The sequence below is a fragment of the Physeter macrocephalus genome, chromosome 1 (genome assembly GCF_002837175.3).
Source record: "Physeter macrocephalus isolate SW-GA chromosome 1, ASM283717v5, whole genome shotgun sequence".
NCBI classification, from domain to species: domain Eukaryota; kingdom Metazoa; phylum Chordata; class Mammalia; order Artiodactyla; family Physeteridae; genus Physeter; species Physeter macrocephalus.
The window spans coordinates 63,751,529-63,777,418 of NC_041214.2; the positions used below are offsets into that span (position 1 = coordinate 63,751,529).

General features: G+C 38.8%; 1 protein-coding gene across 1 annotated transcript in view; it reads left to right on the forward strand.

Annotated features, from left to right (window-relative positions):
* Positions 1–8,323: 8,323 nt before the first annotated feature.
* Positions 8,324–25,890, forward strand: part of SKIL (SKI like proto-oncogene) — a 24,626-nt gene continuing 7,059 nt past the window's right edge. The window contains exons 1-3 of the mRNA XM_055083760.1: positions 8,324–9,782; positions 21,933–22,030; positions 23,548–23,780. Coding sequence (XP_054939735.1) covers positions 8,685–9,782; positions 21,933–22,030; positions 23,548–23,780 — 1,429 coding nt within the window. The 5' untranslated portion in view covers positions 8,324–8,684. The remainder of the gene's footprint in view (positions 9,783–21,932; positions 22,031–23,547; positions 23,781–25,890) is intronic.

Consider the following 25,890-nt stretch of genomic DNA (forward strand, 5'->3'; position numbering starts at 1 on the left):
AATTCTCACTGTATCATTTGGTGGCCCAGGACTCCCCTCTTTAGTCATTTACCTCAACTATACCCTCCCTGAACTATTTCCCTCCCTGAACTATACCACGAATACACTCTATTTCTACATCCTCCTCTAAGCAAAGTTTCTTTATCTTGTGTACCATTATAATAGGATTCTGCTAGAAGGCCAATTATTCTGATATTGGCAGCAAACTGTAGCAAAGATTCAGATAAACCTAGAATATCAGTTTTCTCATCTGATAAATGGGGATTATTTTGTCTAGCTTAAGGTATTGTTTTGAGGTTTAGAGTTTAATAATAATAATATTAAAAATAATAATAGTTCTATTCCCTTCAAAGTAATACATTTTCAGTTTAACCTGGATATTAATGGAAATAAAATATCTTATGGGAATTTCAAACACTGTGTCAGAAAGGCAGTGGGGGAGATAAAAACTTTAGTGAACCTGAGGTCATATAATATAAACTTTAATTCAATTTTTTACATCCAGATTGATCCTGCATAGAACTCAGATTTGAAAATCAAGTATAATCTTTTTCGTAATCTGAGGGGAAGGATTTACCTAGCTGTGTGATCTTGAGCACAACACTGTACCAGTTTCTTCATCTATAAAATGGGATAATAATAGCCACTACCTCACTGGCTTGTGAAGATTAAATGAGTTACCATATGTAAAATATAATAGAACAGAGCCTAGCAATAGTAAACACTATGTAAATGTTAACACTGATTATTATTCTTTAACACATTGTTTCTTAAACTGTAGGTTGGAATGCATTAGTAGCCAATTAAAATACAAAGAAACAGACCAGAGCAGAATAAAATATTAGAAAGCACTGCACATGGTACAGGTATTATTGTGGGTTGTGATAAATATGCCATAACAATTGGTACAATGCTACCTACTCTGTAAGTTTCAATATTTGCTCTTTTTTGGCTAATTTGAATCAGTTCTTAAAGCTTATTTGAATGAATACCAGGAAGAGTGAGAAAATGAAGAATGGAAACTCCACTGATTGGGGGTCAGATGCATTTAGTTCTAACCCCTGTTCTGCCACTGATCAGCAAAGTGGTTTGACACATGACCTGAACTCGACACCTCTTTTATTAAAAAGGGAATTTCTTGTATGTATCTCAAAGGAAAGTGTGAAGCAACTGTGACCTCCTTATAGTCCAGCACTACATATGAATTAGACAACACCTCTCAACTTGTCGGTTTTGAATTATAGCTTGGCAACATCATAGGGCTAATTATGACTCTTCCCATTTTTTTTTTTTTTTTTGGTTTGGAAAAAAACCACACGAAGTTCTCTGATTTGCAATAAATTAAACTTTGCCAAATTCTCTAAACACTCATGAAATTCCCAGAAGTGACAATGAAATACACTTAATATGTCTGTTACATTGATTTTAGAGTTTATTGCAATTTAAGCCTGAAAATTCAAACATTTCTAACATCACCTTTTTCTATTTTACCCTTTCCTTTTTGCTTTCTTTCTCTTACTTCCATTCCAATTCCATAGGGCCCAAGTTAAAACCTGAAGAAAATGGCTTCCCTGGTGGTGCAGTGGTTAAGAATCCGCCTGCCAGTGCAGGGGACACGGGTTCGAGCCCTGGTCCGGGAAGAGCCCACAAGCCGTGGAGCCACTAGGCTCGTGCGCCATGACTACTGAGCCGGCACTCGAGAGCCCGCGAGCCATAACTACTGAGCCCGTGCGCCTAGAGGCCATACTATGCAACAAGAGAAGCCACTGCAAGGAGAAGCCTGCGCACCACAACGAAAACCCAATGCAGCCAAAATAAGTAAAAAAAAAAAAAAAAAAAAAAAAAAAAAAAAAGACCTGAAGAAAAGAATTGCTATGTGACATTATTCAGGAAGAGGAGGTGAATAGTTTTTTAAACATCTGGTTCTCATCTTATTTAAAGCATGAAAATGAGAATTGGAATCTTGTAGATCTAGTATTGATTTGGCAGCTAAGAGAAGAATGGCGCCCCAGAAGGAAGTCTAGTCAATGAGGGGAAGGAACTTTGCACTGGCAGGGACAGTAGCATTAAATTAACATGGGGAGTAAAGTGCACAGGGAAGAGGATTGGTAGGAAAAAGATGAAAGTGCTCTGAGAAAGTTAAGGATCATCATCATCACCATCATCATAATTCTGACAAGTAGAAATAAATGAAAAGCTACAGAATAAAATGAGATGGAAAAGGAAATAGTTGAGATTCTTTTGTGAAATTGAAGGAACTTGTAGCATCTGACTTCCTGCTTTAAAATATTTCACGCAAGTTTTTTTGTTGTTGTGGATCAAGGAAGGAGGAGAAGAGGCACTTAGAACCATCAAGCTATAACTAGTTTCTCTTGAAAAAGAGCAGAAGGTAAGGGAGGGGATATATGCATATGTATGGCTGATTCATTCTGCAGTGCAGTAGAAGCTAACACAGTATTGTAAAGCAACTATACTCCAATAAAAATTAAATTAGAAAAAGAATTGATTAATTTAAAATTAATTTAAGCTAATTAAAAAATATTCGAATAACAACAACAACAAAAAAGAAACCAACTACTGATAACTACTACCAACTACAACTGGGATGGATCTTAAGGGCATTATACTGAAAGAAAAAAGCCAATTTCAAAGGTCACATATGTATAATTCCATTTATATAACATTCTTGAAATAAGATTACAAAGATGGAAACTGGTTTCAACAGCATAGACATGGGGGGTGAGGATATGGAATGATGGGTATGAGTCTAAAAGGGTAGCACGGGGGATATCTTTGTGATGATGTAATCATTCTGTATCTTGATTTTGGTGGTGGTTACACAAATCTACACATGTGGTAAAATGCCACAGAAGTATATACGCATCTTGTGCCAATGTCAGTTTCTGAGTAAGTGCAGGTACGTCAAAAGAACTACCTAGACTACCTGGAATGCAACACAGAAAACAGAAAGTAGAAAATATGAAAAAGAGATTACAAAACATGGAGAACAGAGTGAGGAGATTTAATATTATCTAATTAGTGTTACAGAAGGAGAAATGGGGGAGAGGCAAAACTAGAAGAGATCATATCTGGGCAGTCTCCTGGTGGTCTAGTGGTTAGGATTCGGCACTTTCATTGCCGTGGCCCGGGTTCAATCCCTGGTCGGAGAACTGAGATCCCGCAAGCCATGCAATGTGGTCAAAATAAAATAATAAAAAAATTTTTTTTAAAAAGAGGAAAGAGCAGAAGGTATAAATGAAAACACAAGCCTGTTGGTATGCTTAATAAACATTTATTTGACTTTTCTTCCCCATACTTCATAAAAATAAAATGAATTGACATTGAATGTTTGCACTTTACCCTTTTTTGCCTCCATGTTCTTCATAATTAATATTAGTAGGTCATTATCAATAGATCAGTAAATGGAGACAAGAAGAAAGCATTTGCTTCAAACCATTTATCAGGTCAGAGGGCAGAGCTGGTCTTCAAATTTATAACGTCTAAATTCTTGGTTTCTATTATTACCGGACATCCGTAACTACTGAAAAAGAAGTTCTAGACCACCTGGTACCAGCTAGTTTGCATCTTCTATCTGTGCTGTTTAATGGAAGATGAGACAATAGGTAGTGCCCCCGTACCCCCAACTGTTTGGAATTTTAACGTGCACACAGGCACACACTCTCACTGTGGCCTTGCTCAGCACCTGCTGGCAGCCAAGATGGTAAGGTAGGAGGCCATGCAAAACCAGTTTAATAGCTATTTACTAACTGATACTTAAACTGACTTTTCAACACTGATGAAGACCATCCGTATGTGGGGGTTACAATATTCATTACCTCACCGTGATTATTTTTTCTAAGGCCTGTATTCTCCGTGTCCATTCAATTCTGTTTCTCAGATAAAGAACCATTATCATTTGTTTCAGTGCTTTTTGTTTTATGTTATACAGTCAATTTTACCGATAATTTCCAAACATCCTTAAGTAGGCCTGCAAAAATGTCGGTTAGTGTGTCTTCCCATCTGCCTCAGATCTATGTAAATGTACCCTGCTTAGTTTCACTTGAGTTCAAACCTGTACCTTTGAGGCCAAGACCTTGGGAATTCAAGGGCAAAGTGAACTTTAATCTGGTACATTTCGTACTTGGATGAATAGTGAAAAAAAAAATCCTCAAAGTTTGATTGGTTCTAGTCACATTTGCCTGTCACTATTTCTCAAACCATTGTACATAAACTCACCAGCACAAAAGATCCTTCACTAAAAAAACATATTCCAGGGGAAAGCAAATCAAAAGAACAGGGGAGAGGATAATGTGTTTGATTTCTCAAAAGTCTATTTACTGTCCAATTGATTTTGGCCCTTAGGCCTTTGGATGTGCTAGCAAGTAATTATTTTTTATGGTTGATAAAATGAGTACTGAATATTTATCATTAATTGCAGCTTGAAATCACTTTAAAAAAATCTGTCATTTTGGTTTCTAAAAATTGTTTCTTCTGGCTAGACACAAGCCAAGTGCCGAGAGCTGACCAGATGCCAAATATCAGGACTGTCCAGTCTTCCACATCAGACCTTCAGCCGGGCCTTCTAACTATTCTTGAGGTTAGAAAAATCTATCCCCCAGTCTCGCAAATGCTGTTCTCCCCCAACTGGCTCTACAGAGAACATCATTATCTTTGCTGAGCTTCAGTCTCTACGGCAATAACAGATGGGAAGTGCTGCGGAATTATTCATGTTCTGGAAAGGAGGCAGTCAAGAAGGAGGGGAAGATGGGGGGTGGGAGAAGGGGGCACGACCCCGGAGCACGGCGATGGTGGTGTAAAGAACGGAACTTGTGTGTGGAGGGAATGAGAGGCTCTTGAGCCTTTGGTAGGCCCGTTGGGAGGAAAAGAGGGAAAAAAATCTATGAGCACAGGGGTATTCCCAGTCGGCTGGCTCCAAATGTGGACCCCATACGAGTGACCTCGAAGCAGTAAAACCAAGAGAAATGAGGCGAAAACTGGCAAAAAGAAAAAAAAAAAAAAAGAGGCGGACGAAGCTCGAGTCTTCTGAATTCGGTGCACTGAGACCTCGGGGTCAGTCTCCTGATTTTGAGGTGGGGCGGGAAAAAGGGTTTTTTCTTAATGCTTCGAAATATGACGGAGCAGCTCGGCAGAGTTCAATATGCTAACTGGCCACCGCGGAACACAGACCAGGGAGAACACCATCCGGCCCCGAGGGTCACAGCCGAAAGCTCTTCAGTCGTCGCTTTCCTCGTCTCATCTCCTGATCGCTTCCAAAACAAAACCCCAAAGCCCTCAGGAAACACTGTAGAAACATGTAATTTCTCGCTCCCTTTTGGAACCGAGAGAGCAGTCTGGTGAGGGGGTGGGAGGAGGGAGTCTGAGCAGCAGAGACAAAAATGTTTTCTCTCTGTTTTGCCGGAACTTCGGCCAGCCCTCCGGTCCGGCCCGATGGCGGAGAAGGTCAGCCCCGGCAAGGCGCCTGGGCGGAGGCCGCCCGGGCAAGGCGGGGGCCGCCGGTGTGGGGCGGAGCGCAGCGCCAGCAGCTGGCGGGGCGGCCCTCCGGCTGGGGGCCCCGCGGGGGCGTGGGGCAGCCCCAGCGCGCAGAGCCCACACTGGGCGGGGGGGGCGAGGCTGGGCGGCCGCCGCTCGGCTGCCTCCGGGGCGGGGCGGCCCAGCTGCGCCCCGCGGGGGGAGGGTCGCCCGTGCCTGACCTCGGGCGGCGGCGCTCGGCCGGGCGGGCCCTGCCTCCGCCCTGCCGGCTGCTGGGGTCGCGCACAGTGCACCGCGCGGCCGCCCTGCCCCCTCTCTCCGTGTCGCGAAGCGGCCGAGCGACCAGGGCGCCCCCGGGTCTGGCCCGTCTCCACCGAGCAGCGGGTGGGGCGGGGGCGGGGCGGTGGCGGCCCCAGACAGCCGGCTGGGCGACTCGAGGAAGGAAGGAGGGAGGGCGGCGGTGGGGGTGGGGCGGGGAGGGAACATCCTGTCTGCGCCGGGTGCACCGCAGACAGCGCCGCGCGCCAGCCGCCCAGACGGCGCGCGGGGCTGGGAACGCCGGGCGCGCGCCTGGGGGGAGGGGCGCGCGCGCCAGACGACGGCCCGGGGGAGCCCTCGGGAGCCACAATAGGGCAGACGGCGCGCGCGTCCCCGAGAGGCTAGGAGCCGCGAGGCGGCGGCCGGCCCGCGGGCGCGGTGCCTGTGCTGGCTCCGTTCCCCTCCCCCCCGCCCCTCCGCCCTCGCTCTGCCCCGGGCGGCCGGAGACGGCGGCGGCGTCTGCGGGAAGCCGTGTGTCTCCGCAGTGACGTGGGCGGGCCGAGGACTCGGTGACGTCAGAGGGCTGTGTGTAGCGATGTGTGTGGGGTTCGGAGCGGCGCCGGCACAGCCGAGGGGAGCGGGCGAGCGGCGGCGGCGGTGGCGGCGGCGGGCACAGGTGCGGCCTCGGCTCGCTGGGGGGACGCGGCGGGAGGCAAGGGGAGCGCGGCCCCCGGGGCGCCCGACGGCAGCGCTGGGGGTAGTGGGGAGTTAACAAAGCTCGTCGGGCTTCCTGGGGCACGGAGGCCGGAGTCGGGGGTGCGGATGCGCGGGTCACGGGTGGGGTCGGAGCCCTGGCGGGGGGCGCGGGGCGGGTGTCTCACGGCGTATCTTGTCTCGCCGATGCCGGGTGGTGGGCAGGGGCAGGGCGCTGCACTTGACCGGAGCCGTCGGGACCCCGGAGACCTGGGCGCCCGTCCCCGCCCCCCCGGCCCCCCCGCCGCCTGTCTGCGCTGCGCGGGGATGCCCCGGGCTCGACCCGGTTGGTCGGTGCCCAGCGGCTGGAGGATCCCGGCTGGGTTCCCCACCCGCCCCTCTTTTCTGGCCCCCGGCGGGCGAGGGAGGTGCAGCCTTAGGGGTGCTGAGGTAACACCCGAGAACTTCCCGGGGAGAGGGTGCACGGGGGATTTCCAGTTTTCCCAGCGGCCCACTCAGCGGGGTGGTGTGGGGAGGGCACTGGGGGTGTTCCGAGACCGCGGGGGGGGGGCTCCTTTTCCTCCACTTCCCACGACCCCCTGGCACGCCCCGAGGCGTCCCGGGTCCCTTCTTCCCCACCCCCCTCGCCGCCTCCTCGGGTTTGAGATGGGAGGGTGGCTTTGCGTGGGCTGAGGATTTCAGGGTTTGGGGGCTCCCCCATTCTAGGTCTCGCCTCCTCCCCTCTTCCTTGGCCAGCGTTGGCTGAGATGTTCCTGTGGTGGGCGAAATCAGTACGTTGGCTAGTGGCCTTGGTCCTTAACCCTTTGGGTCTGTTTTAAGGTAAATTGCTCGCAGTTTGGGAGGCAAAAATTTCTATTTTTTGGATTCCTTTTGGAATTTATCTCAAGAAGGAAGTAGAAGAAGAATCTTTTCTTTTTTTCCCCTCTTCCTCCATTTGCATTCTTTGTGAGGTCTGTCTGCCTTGTGCTTTTTGTCCCGGATTAGTCTTGTTAAAGGATGGAGATTCCCAGGAGTGGAGTCTGTAGCTTTTGGCTTCCATTAAGCAAATTCTCTAACCCTTTAAAGGGAAAGTTAATTTTTGCCTACAGTCATTCCGGAAAAATAGCCTACACTGACTAGATGAATTATGCACTTGAGAGTGTAACTTACATATGGTAGGTATGTTAACTAGTATCTGATTTTTTTGGATGAAACTGGTGGGTTGTTTTTTTTTTAATTGAGAGATGAAGTAATAGGTGATTTTAGCTAAAATGGCATAACTGAGAAAACCTTTAGTATTGAGTTTTGGGTGAGATGATCTCTTTAAGGTTCTTCCTGTTCTGAGTAGGAGGAGTAGCCCTCTCCCTTTTGAGGGATATTATTGCAACCTTTACCCATTCTCCGAATTGCTTTCCTATTTAAATGAAGGTACTTCTAGTTAACTGGTATTAAATTTAAAGAAATCATTCAAGTGTCACCTTTGGTAAAGTGAATTCAGTTTAAGATTAAGAAACGATTTTCAAACTGACCCTTTGGGCTCTGGAGCAAATTCAAATGTAACTCTCCCCCAACCCCCTTCTCTTCCAGATTAATTAAAAGAAGAATGAACAGTAATCCTGAAGCTAACTGGGCAGTTTTTCTTTAGGTTTCATTTTTAATTGTAGAAGTTCAAGTGGAGTCAGAGGCTCAACTGATGTGAGGATTTATACAAGCCTTCATTTTGTCCACACAGACCAACAGATCATCGTTTTTAGAGAAGATACTTTTTTCCCTCCTTTTTTGGTGTCCTTGGTGCCAAATACTAAATTTGGGTGCATAATTTTGACTCAAGTAATTGTATAAACTTTTTGCGTGTTGTGCTTAAAACCAAACCAAACTGTTGCATTGAACTTGGACATCTTGAATTGAGAGAATTGGTAACTTTATTTTAATGCGTATATCTGAAGAACTTAAGAAAACAAAGGCTTCCTCGGAGGTGTGCCTCTTAAAATTATTTTCTGTGTTATTAGACAATAAGATATTTTATAGCACTTGCAGTGAAATTATACTTAGAGTATAAGCAGAGCCAAAACAAAGTTGCAAAATCTATTGAGTAGTTTAGGGAGATCTCTCTGGAAATTTAAATTTTCTGTGAGAGTAAGTTACCATAAGTATTGGTATACATTGTGTTTCTCTCTTCAAATAAGCAACTAGATAACAATGCAAATCTCAGACTTACTTATTTAACACAATAGTTTTTAGCAATGGAAAACCTACAGACAAATTTTTCCTTGGTTCAGGGCTCAAATAAAAAACTGAGCGGGATGGGAGATGATGGCAGCCCTCCAGTGAAAAAAATGATGACAGACATTCATGCAAATGGAAAAATGATGATAAACAAGATGCCAACTGTAAAGAAGGAACACTTGGATGACTATGAAGCGCCAATGGAAACTGATGAAGAGCATGTCAAGAGAACCTGTGCCTCTGTGCCTGAACCTTTACATTTAAATCCCAGTTTGAAACACACTTTGGCACAATTCCATTTAAGTAGCCAGAGCTCTCTGGGTGGACCAGCAGCATTTTCTGCTCGGTATTCCCAAGAAAGCATGTCGCCTACTGTATTTCTGCCTCTTCCATCTCCTCAGGTTCTTCCTGGTCCACTGCTCATCCCTTCTGATAGCTCCACAGAACTCACCCAGACTGTGTTGGAAGGGGAGTCTATTTCTTGTTTTCAGGTTGGAGGAGAAAAGAGACTCTGTTTGCCCCAAGTCCTAAATTCTGTTCTCCGAGAATTTTCACTCCAACAAATAAATACAGTATGTGATGAATTGTACATCTATTGTTCAAGGTGTACATCAGACCAGCTTCATATCTTAAAGGTCCTGGGAATACTTCCATTCAATGCCCCGTCCTGTGGGCTGATCACATTAACTGATGCACAAAGACTGTGTAATGCTTTATTGCGGCCACGCACTTTTCCTCAAAATGGTAGTATACTTCCTGCTAAAAACTCATTGGCCCAGTTGAAGGAAACTGGCAGTGCCTTTGAAGTGGAACATGAATGCTTAGGCAAATGTCAGGGTTTATTTGCACCCCAATTTTATGTTCAGCCAGATGCCCCGTGTATTCAGTGTCTGGAGTGCTGTGGAATGTTTGCGCCCCAGACATTTGTGATGCATTCTCACAGATCACCCGACAAAAGGACTTGCCACTGGGGCTTTGAATCAGCCAAATGGCATTGCTATCTTCACGTGAACCAAAAATACTTAGGGACACCTGAAGAAAAGAAACTGAAGGTAATTTTAGAAGAAATGAAGGAGAAATTTAGCATGAGAAATGGGAAGAGGACTCAATCCAAGGCAAGTGGGTTTTTTTGAAATAGCAATTTTGAATAACAGTAATGGTGTACTTTGAAATTAAAAGTATTTAGAATATAACTTAAGAAACTATTACTGCTCATGTAACAACAGCAAAAACTCATCTAAATAATATATGTTTGTATTATAATACGTTTTAGGCTATAAAGTGCTTTCCTGTATGTGTTCTCATTTGATCTTCCAAACAACCTACTGAGAGAAGTGGGATTATTCCCATTTTACAGATAAAGAGAGTGAGGCTCAGAGAGATCAAGTGGCTTTCCCAAGATTATATAGCCAGGGAGTGGAGGATTTGGGGCTTCTTTCTCAAGCCATGTCCTCGTTTTCACACATCTTGCTTTTTGATGACTAAATCAGTTGTTTTCCTAGGACTCAAGATAATTTACACTTTGGTGTTATCTCTATTGCAAATGATCTAATAGCTAGCCAAAACAACTCTGGTGGTGGGCTCCAAACAGCAGTTTTCAAAGGTATATTTAGCATTTCTGACATTGTTTCTATAATTGAATATTCAGACTTGATCAGTACTGGAGACAAATGCAAAAGACAGATTTATCTGAAGACTTCGTGATTCTAGTCGCCAAGAATTTTTTTTTTAAGAGAGGAATAATTTTAAAAAAGTATGGGGCTTCCCTGGTGGCGCTGTGGTTGAGAATCTGCCTGCCGATGCAGGGGACACGGGTTCGTGCCCCAAAAAAAAAAAAAAAAAAAAATTATGACAGCTAGAATAAAGATTATTTTATTTTTAAAATTTTTTAAAAATTTTATTTATTTTATTTATTTATTTTTGGCTGCATTGGGTCTTCATTGCTGCACGCAGGCTTTCTCTAGTTGCAGCGAGCGGGGGCTACTCTTCCCTGCGGTGCACGCGCTTATCATTGCGGTGGCTTCTCTTGTTGTGGAGCACGGGCTCTAGGTGCCCGGGCTCAGTAGTTGCGGTTCATGGGCTCTAGAGCGCAGGCTCAGTAGTTGTGGTGCATGGGTTTAGCTGCTCCTTGGCATGTAGGATCTTCCCAGACCAGGGCTCGAATCTGTATCCCTGCATTGGCAGGCGGATTCTTAACCACTGCACCACCAGGAAAGCCCAAGACTGTTTTAGATTAAATAAATATTAATATAAAAAGTCTCAGCAAAGAGATTTTAAACATTATTTTCCCACTGCATTATCTGGTAGGCTAAACTAGTTCATTCTAAGAGTTTGAATGGCTGGCTAATAGATAAGATTTAGGCTATTAAATAATCAGTTTGTTGATCTGGTTTTTAAATATTTTCCTACTTGATTAAAATCAGTATAATAGTAAACACTAAGCATTTAAAATGTGGCAAGCATTGTTTTTGAACAGTTTTACACGTATAATTTTATTTGATTGGTACCACAAAAGATTGGCCATGTTTCATCTTAAGAGTCTAATTTTTCCACTATTAATTAGCTTTTATTCCTTGAAATATCTCTGCCCTTTCTACTTCACAGAAGTATTAAATGACTGAAGTTTATTTACAGCAAGATTAGAGCTTGGGCAAGAAACTAAGGTTTTGTGGCCTGTGCTTTAAACGTTTCAAGTTTTGAGGGAAATTTAGTTACAGTAGTTTTAAGACAGTGATTTGCTTCTGAAGCCCAATGAAGATAATTTCAGACTTGAATTCAGGGTAGTTTGCTACTTGCTGATTCCAAAGGGTCAGTACTTCTTGGAAATTCCTTGCCTGTGGCTACTAGATAAGTTTATATTGTTTAACTGATTTTAAAGCAGAATTGACTTCAAGCCAGTTCTCACATTGTTGGACATGCTTACAGCTGGCCTGGTCCCATGCTGAAAATTGTGTTTAGAATTGTCTGTATTCTCAAAATGTGGAATGCCCCTTTTGATATTTATGGTATCTTGCCCTAACCTAACTAGGACTCTTACATGTCCATAGGTGGCTACATTATTTGCCAGATATTCTTGGTCCAATCTTGATTGCTCTGACATAAGCATTTTTGGGATAGATTACTTTGCCTAATATTCCTGCTCTTTGTTTGTGATAAAAAATATCTGAGAACCATGGTAAAGGTTTAAAAAAAAGGTGATGAATTTACTTAACTGAAACTGAATGTGCTAGGGTTTGGTTAAAATTGAAACTGTCCTTCATCAGGATGTAGTCATTTATTGTCTCAGAATTTATTAATTTGAATTCAGTTTTTATTTGGGGAAGCTGTGAGATTTTTTTCCCCATCTTTTTACTATGTTATGTTTTGCAGTATTTGCTACAGTGTTTCTGGTGTATTCTGTTATTTTTTTCCAATTTTATGTGAATTTTAAGCAATTTAAGGGAATTTGAAAATTTCCAGTAATCAAACCTTTAAGAAAGAAGTTTTTGGGGAGTTCATGTGTAGTAATACATGCTTGCCACTTCACATTTTGAAAATTTACTCCTCAAAACTTGGTGAAGTAGTTCCCTTTTGAAGTTGAGGTGAGAAACCCGGTGGGTTCAGATGGATCACATGCTTCTGGTTGTATAACTGGTAAGTGGTAGAATCAGGAGTTGAATGCCGGTCTTCTGACTTGAAGTCTAGTAATTTTCACTACTTTTCCCATAAGCAAACTCAGTAGCAGAAACTGAATTTTGAGAAACATTTAACTTTTCTTATCAACTTACCTTAGTATAATGTTCTTAAGCTCTCTGTTAACTTGTATGTAGACTAAGGTATTTTACTGGGAAGGGGGCACGGAGATAGTCCTTGGCTGGGGAATGTTTTTCATTATCTTCTGTGAGTCACTGAATTGGTTGCCCAACAAACCAAATACATCCAGAGGAAGCATATTTTAAAAAGTCAAAACAGGCTTTTTTTAAAAAAAAACTAAAGCATATACTAAATATATTAACCTCTTATCTAAAGGTCCTTATGTTTAGTGTGAACACTAATGTAATTGGGTATGTTTAGTTCATGTAGTCAGAGTAGTTTTTTGGATTTTAAAAATCCCCCCAAACTCAGTAGGCAATTGTTTGAAATGTAGCAACTGTTAAATTATTTCTAAGGATGGAAATTATATTAGTGATGGTCACCAAACTATTTGCATGACTAAAAACTATATTTACTTTGCATAGTTAGGAGCTATATTTAGATGGGAGAAATAAGTGGTAGAAGGTCAGTGTTCTAAGTGAAGAGCTGACTATTCTTTGCAGACACCAGAGGTATAGTATTTTGAACTCTGTCTCACTCAGGTCACCACAAGAAACAATACTTGATTTTTAGATCTGCCTAGGTTGCTTTGCAAAATGGTGTTATCAAAACTGTCTCTTTATATCATTTGAGTTTTTTATGTTTTTATTAGAAAAATGATTATTGTATTTTATAGTGCACAAATATATGGAAGAATATCATATTCTTGATTCTTTTCCATTTCTCCAGTTGTTATTATTTTTTTGATATAATTCTGATTTTGTTGAATCTTAGTTTCTATCTGTGGAAAAAAAGTTTGCCAAGCAAACTGTTCATTTGTAAGTAAAATTTGAAGGGTGATGTTTCCTTGAGATTATTTTCAAGCACATTAGAAAAACCTATTTGTAGTCAACTGATAAGATCATTATAGGTGATTCTTTGCTGTTACAGCATGTGGCTGATAGTCTCCAGTTCACTAAGTAAAGATGGTTTATGCCTTTATAATTTTTTAGGGGTTAAAATTTAGATTTCTCATATTTAGACTTGACTACTGTTAGGTAAGTAAAATAATATAGTTTTTACTTTGCTTAGGGAAAAAACCCTATGGATTATCTGTGATGCAAATAGATTACCTAAAGATATCAACTTAAAAGTTTTCCTCTTAAAGCCTATTAATTAAACATTTCACTTTTTTTAGTTTTGCATTTTTCTTACGGTTCATTTCTGCGAGGTCATTGGCAATAATGATAATCCTACAAAAAATTTCTCCCCTCTTGTAAGCTATTATACTTTTGTTTAGGAAGTGTGTTTCTTAGTACAAACCTAAGTGAGGTAAAGAAATACACTAGAGAGGATGGGTAACTGCAAAGAGTAGTGTTGGGACAAAATGTGTACCAGTAATAATTGTGATAGAGTTGATGGTAATTTGTTACATCAGAGGCAGAGTTTGCATTTTATGATTAGCATAAATTTTTATTAAGTGGCTATAAGGTCAGAATCAAATGAAGTATTTGTGCTCATATAAGGGATGAGTATGAATATTTTTTTCTAACTTTCTAAAATTAACTGTCTTAATGAGTTTTGAGACTATCTTTTTCCTGTTTTCCCAGAATTTAGTTTACTGCTTGGCAGGTCAAAGTTACTCAGTGAAAAAGAAAAAATTTTTTAAACTGCATAAATTTTTGGGAGACAATGCTCCATTATATTTTAGAATATTGGGGATATTTTTGGAAAAATTATGGTTTAACCCTTAATAAACTTATATAATTTGCAAATAAACTGAATAAGACAACTGATCAAATGAGAGAATGGATGTAAAAGTATTTGCAAGTTAAGAGTCTAGAAATATCAGATGGTACTTCAAACTATTATTGAAATACTTACTAATATGTATTTCGGGATTTTTCCTTTCCCCAAACATTTTCTTGATTTATCTAGAATTATCTGAAGATATTTCTAAGTAAGATAACTGAGTGTTGGGCTCACCTGTATCTCACTTTTAGTTGTTTGTACACAGTAATTATACTAGTTGGATATTTGTTTATTTATCAAAATGAAGTATGTAAGAAGAAAGTACAAAACAAGTTTGTTATAAAATATGTTATAAGAAGGAAACTTCAGTGAAATCTTTAGAATGGCTTTGGGAATAGTGCCCCCTTATGGTTTAGGAAATATACAGTCTGTATTCATTTTATCATTAAAAAATGGTAGAACATTTTAAAATGTTAATATTAAAAAAAAGCCTTCTGATAAAAAGCTTTATCCTTTTGGTTGAAGAAAAAAAGGGAAATGGGAAAAAAATTAAGAAACTTCAAGGAAGAAAAGAAAAAGGATAGGCCTGAATCAGTACATAGTTAGCCAGTAGTGTTCTCATACCTATGCATATGTTATAATTTATACCACTTGGAGAACAAGGAAGAAAGCAAGAATTGGATTAATTTCAATGCCTTTAGAATTCTGGGAGTAGAGAGTGTGGAGCCAGAACTCAGTTTGTTCAAGTAAAGATGTAGAACTAGTTTGGGAATAGTTTTAGTAATGGCTTGAACCTTTATTTTGTCCATGCGTAAAATTTGGTCTGTTGAGGTTTCATATACGTTACATATACATTAAAATAATGTAAGGATTTTATTTGACTAAAAAGGCATAAAGAATATATAATTTAAGGTGTGGTTTGGTTCCATCACTAAATAAAGTATTACAGCACCATGCTAGGCAGAAAGGGAAATGAATAGGAAAGATTTAAAGTTAGTTTAAAACTCATTTTGATTCCTAGACTTAGAAATGTGTCACAGAAATATGTATATAAAGACTAGTTGGAGGCTCCCTAGGGCAGGAATTCATCTTGTAGTTTCTAAACCTAGAATGTGATGGATGCTTAACAAAATTTTGGATACAGCTGAATGAAAAGTCTTAGTAGCCCTAGAAAGCTACCAGTGATCTTCAAGGAGGAAAAGAGTTTAGTTTTAAAGCAAAGCAGCATTTTGTTTTTATTTGTGGTATTGAATTTATTTTGAGATTTCTAATAGCCTTAAAAGTGCATATTTTGTTTATCTTATGGGGACAAGGAATACAAAAGTTAAAGAAAATTACTAAAGACCATTTTGGTACATAATACTACGGCTTTTGTTACATTTTGAAAAAAGTTTTTGGTGTGATTATGAAAGCAATATAGGCCCATTAGAGTAAATCCTTAAAAAAAGTACAAAGAAGAAAACAGAATTTCCTCATAATTTCACCATGGAGTGATAACCACCATTGGAATTTATTCCTTTACATACTTAATGCTTTGTAAATCTGTGCAAAAGCATCTGTAGAATGCACATGTTATTAATTTAAGGCCTAATTGTTGAAATAATACATTTGGACAAACTTTAGGACATGTACTTAGAGCAGTGTTTATCAAATTGCAATTTGTCACCCATGCAGCCTTTCTCATCTGGGGTTCTATGAGAGGAGAATTAAGCCATAGAAAGGATGGTATATAGTACTTTTCTAAGTCCTTTGGAGAGAAGTTAATGCATACAGTGGAAGCTTTGCAGAGTTTGGGCTTAATTTTCTTGAGAACCTAGTTGAGAAGGGTGAGGGGGATATCAAAGAAGTCAATTTACTGGGTCACCAGCATTTTGAAAATACATGAAATAGAGTAAAATTTTAAAAAAAAGCAATATATTGCACATAGTAAAATTAATTTACATTTTGATATTGTCAATTTACATTATTTGAAGGCCAAAATAATCTGAGATAATTTTTAAAAAGCACCTATGCTGAAATGGGATAGAAAAGCAAAGTCTTACATGTATATAGATTAAAACTTTTTTTAAAAATTAATTAATTTATTTTTGGCCTCGTTGGGTCTTTGTTGCTGGGCGCAGGCTTTCTCTAGTTGTGGTGAGCGGGGGCTACTCTTCGTTGCAGTGCGCGGGCTTCTCATTGCGGTGGCTTCTCTTGTTGCGGAGCACGGGCTGTAGACGCACAGGCTTCAGTAGCTGTGGCTTGCAGGCTCTAGAGCGCAGGCTCAGTAGTTGTGGCGCACGGGCTTAGTTGGTCCGCGGCATGTGGGATCCTCCCGGACCAGGGCTTGGACCCGTGTGTCCTGCGTTGGCAGGCAGATTCTTAACCACTACACCACCGGGGAAGCCCTAGATTAAAACTTTTTATAACAGTTATTTTAGTGAAAAGATGTATATGACATGGAAATTTTCAAATTTTCAAATAATTGCAATATTAAGTGGATTGGACACCATGGAATTCCAGTGTAAAGAAGTTATTTTTAAAGTCCCAGAAATTATTTTTTAAGTCCCAGAAATTAACAGGATTCTTATCAGTTTGTTCTGTTTCCTTTAAGTTTAAAAAAAAAAATAAATTTATTTATTTATTTTTGGCTTCATTGGGACTTCGTTGCTGCACACGGGCTTTCTCTAGTTGCAGCAATGTGTTCGCGCTGTGTGGGCTTCTCATTGCGGTGGCTTGTCCTTGCAGAGCATGGGCTCTAGGTGTGCAGGCTTCAGTAGTTGTGGCACACGGGCTCAGTAGTTGTGGCTCGTGGGCTCTAGAGTGCAGACTCAGTAGTTGTGACTCATGGGCTTAGTTGCACTGCGGCATGTGGGATCTTCCCGGACCAGGGCTCGAACCCTTGTCCCCTGCATTGGCAGGCGGGTTCTTAACCACTGCGCCATCAGCAAGCCCTGTTTCCTTTAAGTTTAAGGAAGGAATATCGTACTACTGACTTTTACATGGCTTTGTTTCCATGAAGGATTTAAGAAGAGAGTTGCACATTATAAGAATGTGAGCCTTTGCTTTTCCTGTGAGAGTTTTTAAGCACTTTAAACCTAAAATTGGCTTTTTGAGGTAGATATGATTCTGCAGTGTGGTGGAGCAACAGACATTGTTGTGATTTCTGCAGATCCATCTTTGATAAGTTAGTGGAAGTGCTTAGACCATATTGTTCCGGTTTTGCATTAGGTTGATTAATTGTAATAATTACAATGAAATGAGGCACAAAACTAAGCCTTAAAATCTCTTAAGTAGCTATTTGCTACCTTGTAACACTATTCCTGTTTCAGTTGTTGAAGCACTCATTCACAACCTGTTGGAAGCCTTGAGGAAACCTGATCCTATTCTGAGAGATTCAGTTTCTTTCAGTAGGAGTTGTTGGCAGCTGTATGGTAGGGTGTCTTTTGTGTCCTTCTGAAATCATTTATGGACCACTTGAATGTCTTAGTATTATACACAGTAAAAGGAACCTGGCAGGTATATTGGCTTTATAGCTAAGGAGTTGTTGCTTAACTATGTGTTTGGTCATGTGTTTACTAAGGTTGCTAATGATTTATGTTTAGCTTGTACAAAGTAATGTGTATTTAATATGCATTATATTTTACTTTTTATGTAAGCACACCATCATAGGAGGATAGACTATGAAATTTATCGGTCTACTTGTCCTTCATATGCTTACTGGCTTATAACTACCAAAATGTAAAAATTAATCTTTGTCTTTCTAAATTCTATTTAAAAAAGTATTTTCCACATATTTTAAAAAGATTTAATTCTGATTTTTTGAGGGGAATTTTTGAAATCCCATCAATACTTTGAGATATTGTCTTGATTTCTTTAGTTCATCAATGTTTGTCATTAGGACTTAAAGATCATAATATTAATCTGACACTGTAATTAGAAACTAAAGTGCCACCTAAAATCAAAGTTTATTATTGAAGATAAATCTGGGAATTTTAAAGCATTTTGATTTTGTTTTTTGGGGTTTTTTTTAGTGCAAATTGGAATGTTAGTATACAAAGGGTGCTGAGTGGGTGGAATTGCTTTTGTAAGTAGAAAATGGTGACAAATGCTTATTGGTGTTTTTGTAAATGAAATCAAGTTCTCTAAACTATTTGTCATTGTGAGGCTAATAAGCATGGTACCAAAATACAATGATTCTTTATTAGGAAACCTGATTATTAAAGGGTCATGTGTACATAACACAGTAAGTTGAAATTTAGAGAAACTTGCATAAAACATTTCCTAATTTTTACTTATTTAAAGTTAACTTCTATACATTTTGGGCTTATTTAAATTTTGCTTTCATAGACATTATTTGTTGTTTTACAACTTAGAGAAAGAACTTTTGGAATGAAATCATATGTCTGAAATTTTTCTTAAATGTTTCAGATGAGGATGCCATCTGTTCATTTTGTGGTAGATAATTATGGGGAAGTTGGGCAATAGAAGTATTTTAAAATCTTAAGGCTCTAACTTAAGCTACTAAGTGATCTATTTCTCTTCTTTGCCAAGTAATGTAATGTATTCTAATGTTTAAGTACACGAAGGGAATTAAATTATTCTCATATTGAAAGGTAAAAGAAAAGGCAATAGATGTGCATATCTTGGTGTCTCATTTTTATTCCTGATCAGTAGTAGCATTATTGCTGTGCCATTTAATTATATTGTTATTTTTTTGAAGACCTAATTTGTATGTTGCCACAAATGCAGAATAGATGAGAAAATCTGGCATGCCCGTGAATGTTCTGTTGTATAATATGTGCTTTTCGTAATTGTTTTTAACATGCAGTTAGGATAATTTGTTATAAATGTGTTTATGGCTTACCACAGCATATTAGGTAAAATTAACTCCCAGCATTTTATCATGGTTAGTGTTGTGCATTTCCCCATCATTTATATTATTTAATTTGTAGATCTGATCTCTAAAAATACAACCCAGAGACTGTTAGGATTGTTGGTACTTCATTGAACAGAAGGGTATTAAATGTGAAAGAGACTATCTTGTGAGCTTTGTGGTAGCAGATTAACCTTAAAAAAGGCCACCCTGGGAATTAATGAGCTACACTGTCATTCAGAATTCATTCAACAAATATTTATTGAGTCCCCTACTACATGCCAGGCATGGTGCTAGGTACTGAAAATACAAAAGTGATTAAGAGAGTACTTGACTTTAAGCTGCTGTTTAAGCAGAGGCGCAATAGCCACTCGTCAGGGATTTTGTATAGGGAGTTCAGACATTACCTAGAGGACTGCACTAGGTGATCTTTAAGGAAGGTTTTTTTAAAATCCCTCCTCTGTGACTCTCTTCATGTGTTGGTGCAAGAGTAGGAAACAAAATAAAGGTCAGAAACTAGAGAGGGGATGGATGTTTAAATAGAAAGAATGTGCTAGCAATTATTTAAGGTGGCATTTGAAGTTTAGAGACATCATAGAAACAAAGCTATCCTGAGTTTGGATCATGAATAAAGGTAAAACTTATACAAATCAAGCTGTAGAGTTTTAAAATGAACTTGATCAAAATTGAATCAGATTTGAAGTCAAGATCTCTGGCTGAAGAAGTTTAGAATTTGTTATTCTGAAGATTTGACATTCAGTTATCTGTAATAGGGAGAACTTTAAAATATATAAATCAATTTTAGTAATTTTAATTAAAAAAATCTGGAAACAGTTGATTTCTTGGGCAGTACATCTAGAATTGTCTCAGATATAAAACTGATTTAAAGTGGAGCTTTCCATATTTTCTAAATAATTAGTTTAACAAATAACTTCTAAAAATGAAATTCTCATTTAATTTGAGCCAATCTTATATTTCATTGATTTGTTAGAGTGAGCTTATCCCTGCTCATTAACACCTTTTTTATCACAGTGTTGGGGTGAAAAATGTTCTGCCTAAGTGAGTTTTCTAGATGATGAAACTACTCTTCTCAGCACTGTGTCTTTTTAAAAACTTTAACCTTTTTTAAAATGAATTCTAAAATGTCTTAAATAGTTTTCAGTCTTTCTAAATGGTATGTGTATGGTATATATATATATGTATATGGTATACTAATAAATATAAGTATAAATATCGACTATAACTGTGTCATGTTGTCTCAAGACTTCTTAAACATCAATTACTCTGTTGTGATAAGGGTAGGGAACAATTGAGATATATTAAATTATTTGCCCTGGCCTATGTGTGATAAAGCCCTCAGATTGTCTTGCTTTTTGAATCAGTTTTTGTTTGTGTCTTGTAATTCTCCTCTCTCCCTAGGCTGTCAGCTGGCACCTGGTATCTATCATTTAGTATTTCTGTTGCCAGCAGTCAGTTCCCTTTTTAATTTATGGTAGAACTAAGCTATAGGCTGAGAAACTGTGTAAACAAATGATTGATTTATTTTATAAATAAACAGTTGATTTTGCCCCAGATTCTGAGCTTTAGAATACTTGATCAGGATTGTGAGGTTTTGAAACAAATTCTACTCTTATAGAGTCTAGAGGCCCTCACTGAATACTCACCTCTTAAATCCTTTCGAAATGCTGTCCTTTTCACTATAATCTTGTGCTCTTGTTAGTCTTTCAAATTCCTTGCCCAGTAATTCTTTTTTTTTTAATTACATGTTCTTTAATTAATTAATTTATTTATTTATTTTTGGCTGTATTTTTGGGTCATCGTTTCTGTGCGAGGGCTTTCTCCAGTTGCAGCGAGCGGGGGCCACTCTTCATCGCGGTGCGCGGGCCTCTCACTGTCGCGGCCCCTCCCGTTGCGGAGCACACGCTCCAGACGCGCAGGCTCAGTAGTTGTGGCTCACGGGCTTAGTTGCTCCGCGGCATGTGGGATCTTCCCAGACCAGGGCTTGAACCCGTGTCCCCTGCATTGGCAGGCAGATTCTTAACCAGTATGCCACCAGGGAAGCCCCTTGCCCAGTAATTCTTAACAAAACATTGATCTCCTACCAATATGTGTGTGTGTCGGGGGAGGGGAGACAAAATATAAAACAAACCAAATGAGGAAGTTAGTAACCACAGGTTATTTATTCTTTTCTATCTCAGTTTCTGAACCTCAGTTTTCTGAGCTGTAAAATGGAGATAATTATACCTACTTAATGAGATATTCGTTGGAAATAAGCAGAATATAAAGTTCTTATCATGAACTTTGAGGTAGCCAGTTACCTTCTCCTCCTCTTACTTTATTTACAGGTAGAGTTCATCCTTCAGGGCTAAAGAGAGCTTTTCATATTTATGAGAAAATGTGGTTTACTGATAATTGTTAGCAGACACAGTGGTTTTAAAGTTTGGCAAAATACCGCTGTAGAATGTTATCTAATAGAATATGCTAAGAAATACTATAGGGATGGCGGGGTATATTCTAGGTAATTGTAACAGTGAGAAGAATCAGAACTTAGCAATGCTGTACATTTACAGAGTACTATTATTTAAAATGGATTTTTAAAATAGATTCCATAAGTATGATATTTGATGAAATCATTCTGGTAGTCCATGTTAACATACATGCTAAAACTGTTCTTCTGATGGGACAGTTCATGTCTCTTTCGGTTTTAAGTGACTAGACATGGTACTTTAAGGAAAGACTGCCTTATTAGAAGATGATTCTTAAATAACATAATTCTTTACTAGTCAGTGTTCTCCAGAGGCAGCCTATGGCTCTGTCAAGTAGATACATAAAATTACCCATCACATCCTCCTTCAATAAACTTTTCCCCTTCCACATTTTTCTACAGATAGATACACCACCAGGAATGGAATTACAGTCATGGTATCCAGTTATAAAGCAGGAAGGTGACCATGTTTCTCAGACACATTCATTTCTACACCCCAGGTGAGTGGGTATTGGCTCATTCATTCATTCATTCAACATCTATACATCAGGTACTATTCTAGGCCCTGGGAATTCATTTTATAGTTTTAGGTTTTTTTGCTAATCGATGAAATGAATTATAAATAGTGTCGAATATTTGAATTAACCTTTCCTGTGTGTTTCTGTTGTTTTTTTTCCCTAGAAATAGGTCATTTCTTTTTTGCCCTAAAGTGAAAAAAAGGGAAGTTTTCTTTTTATTTCTTTACTTCCCTTCAAGAAGTAAACCAACTCTTCAAGAGTGTGGTGTGCAACTTTGATATTTTATAACGAAAGTTTTTTTAAACTTAGAGGATTTCATAGTAGCCACACCCCTCAAAATCAATTTTCATATTTTCAATAAAAATGCACCTTAGATTACAGTTTTTATTTATAAAACCTAGATTTTTATCTGCTGCTGTACATATTTATCTCCCCAAGCACAGTGATAAAGAATCTCAATCTTACTTACATTTATATAGTTCCTTCTATTCCTATTACATTTGAAGTAAGTGTTGAGGCAGTAATAAACCTGTCAGTTTTCTTGGCAGAATACTGAGTTTTCATTCTCAGAATTCATGTGATTGGTAAAGAGGGACTATATAGATGTCCTGTACAAGGAAAATGTGATACGAGACGAGATTATTTAGAGTTCAGAAGATGAAGTGTTAGGTCAGTTAAATGGTTGCATCTTTTGGCTAAACGTTAAGCAGATTATAGTTAATCATATGGCACTTAAATATCTAGCTCAAATTTTGTTCCATGAGTCTCTCAGATAGTCTCCTGAACAATTTTATATGAGCTTTGACTAAAATTGGTAGTTATCCCTTTGATCTTAGTTTTGCACAATTTATTATTGCTGTTTTATCAAATAAGTAAGAAATGCTAAAGTATTTTCAGAAGATTGCTCTGTGGGGTTTGATCCAAGGAGGACTGCCCAGTAGCTGGGCAGCATTCAGAATGCTGGTTCTCTCCCTGAGAAGGAAGAAGGGCCCTGGGAGCTCTTTGTTGGGGCTGTGATGAGTCAGGCCATAGCCTTGCAGTGTGGGACTGAATCAGTCTCACCACAATAAAGAGCAAGGATTCCTTGCTTTGGAAGGGTGGCAGACAAGGAAATAGTCCTCCAGAGAAGTGTATAGTCTGTTTTCGTTCAGCATAAACCTTACCTACTCAGGGCTGTTGAACTGCTCTGTAAAGTACTTCATAGTTTTAGTTCTCATGTGGTTTTGAGGGAAGGAGAAGAGACTGATTTTCCAGTATCTTTTTAAGTGCTTAGAAACTACTTTTTGTAAAAATTACAAAAATAACCTCATAATTTTGCTCTTTCTGCCTCAACTACTTACTTTTTCAAGAATTCCTTTCTATGACCCTTATTTTCTGAGTTGTTCTGTTATGTTTTGATTTTTAAAAAATTGTTTAACCATAGAAATTGATGTAATATATTTTGCTTTTTACCTAAATGAAATAAATATGTATCTTCTTTTGCCATTCTTTGTTTTCAGCTACTACTTATACATGTGTGATAAAGTGGTTGCCCCAAATGTGTCGCTTACTTCGGCTGTATCCCAGCCTAAAGAGGTCACAAAGACAGAGGCAAGTAGATCTATACCAAGACACTCAGAGAAGCCTCACAGTAGTGGGAAACATCAAAAAATAGTGTCTTATCCAGATGTTTCACTGGAGGAACAGGAGAAAATGGATCTAAAAACAAGTAGAGAATTATATAGCCGCTTAGGTAAGTATTCAGAAATTATCTTTTTAAAATCAAATATCTAATAAACATATTTGGCATTTTCAAAGAGGATTTCTATTTAAGAGAATTTTCCAGATAATGGAAGCTTTTATCTTAAAAAAAAAAAAGGCCACCTTTCAAAACTCTTGAGTGACTACATAGACCCTCAGTTGTTCTGCTTATCTAGAATGGTGATACATATAGAGAGGCTAATGAGATAGAAAATAGACTACATGGCTGCATATTGTAAGTGACTTTTGTCTAATTATTTTTTCTTCTTCCTGCCTTTTCTTTACTGACAGATTTCTTAAAACGTCCTTATTTTTCTTTCTAATTTGCTGTGAACTGAGAAACCTTTTAACTAATAATGTGAGAAGTATATGATAATCTATAAAAATATTGAATCAACTTTATTATACACCTGAAACTAATATAATATTGTAAATCAACTATACTTTAATTTTTTTTAAAAAGTGTATGTAAGAGTAGTTAGGTATAGGACTCAGAGACACTTAGTCATGGAATAAGCAAGGTTTGAAAACTCATAGCTGTGGGAGCCAGGCAGATGGCATAAATGCAGAATGCCGGCTGGACATTAAAAAAAACTGCATAGTTACAGTGCCTTTTAAAATACCGTGGACCAGACAAGACATGTCTGCTCACATGCTGCCTGTGTTACCCTCTCCATAGATGCAGTGCTTTGCTTACAGCTTAGGCAAGTGCGACAGTTCTTTTCAGCTTTCTCAGAGCAGTCTAAGAGTCCTCTAGTTACCTGTTTTCATAGATAATTGAGATTCTTCAGGAGTTTTTGTACATTAATTTTGAGATTTTTAAAGCTCAGTTTTCCTTGGATTTAAATATGGCAAACAATAATTAGTAATGTATTAATACCATTATACCATGTTTGTATTATATATTTCCCAAATTATTTAATTCTAGAGACTAAAAAAATTGTTGAGATGTAATTCATATTCCTTAAAATTTACCCTTTTAGAGTATACGATTCAGTGGCTTTTAGTAAATTCACAAAGTTGTGCAAATTACATCTATTTAATTTCAGAACATTTCATCACCCTAAAAAGGAACGCTGTAATCCAGTAGAAGTTACTCTTCATTCTTCCCTTTCACCGGGCTCTGTCAGCCATCAGTCTATTTTCTGTTTTTATGGATTTGCCTATTCTGGACATTTCATATAAAAGGGATCCTACAACATATGGCCTTTTGTTGTCTAGCTTCTTCCACCAAGGATATTTTCTCAGTCCATATTATAGCATGTATTAGTACTTCTTCCCTTTTTATGGCTTAATAACATTCTGTTATATGGATGGATAATACCCCATTTTGTTTATTCATTCATCTGTTGATGGACATTTGGATGTGTCCACTTTTTGGCTATTATGACTAACACTGTTAAGAACGCTTATGCACAAGTTTTAATGTGAACGTACGTTTTCATTTCTCTTGGCTATATATTTTGGAGTGGAATTGCTGGGTCAAATGGTAACTCTATGTTTTATATCTTGAGGGACTGCCAAACTTTTCAAAGCAGCTGCACCATTTTCATTTCCAGCAGCGGCTTCTGAGGACTCCAATTTCTGCACATCTTTGCCAACACTTGTTATTGTTTTTCTTTTGATTATAGCCATCCTAGTGGTTGTGAAATGATATCTCATAGTTTTTATTTGCAATTCTCCAATGCCTAATGACACTGAGTATCTTTTCATGTTTTTATTGGACATTGCAAATCTTTGGAGATGTGCCTGTTGAGATCCTTTCCCTATTTTTAAATTGGGTTGTCTCTTTACAACTGAATTGTAAGAGTTCTTTGTACATTATGGTACTAGACCATTATCAGATATAGGATTTGCCATTCTGTCAGTTGTGTTTTTACTTTCTTGGTAGTGTTCTTTGAAACACAAGTTTTAAATTCTGATGAAGTCCAATTTATTGTTTCTTTCGTTGCTTACTTTAGGTGTCATGTCTAAGAAACCATTGCCTAATCCAGTTAAGAGTTTTAGCTCTTACATTTAAGTCCATGATCCATTTTGAGTTAATTTTTATTTTTATTTTTATTTTTTTTTTTTGTGGTATGCGGGCCTCCCTCTGTTGTGGC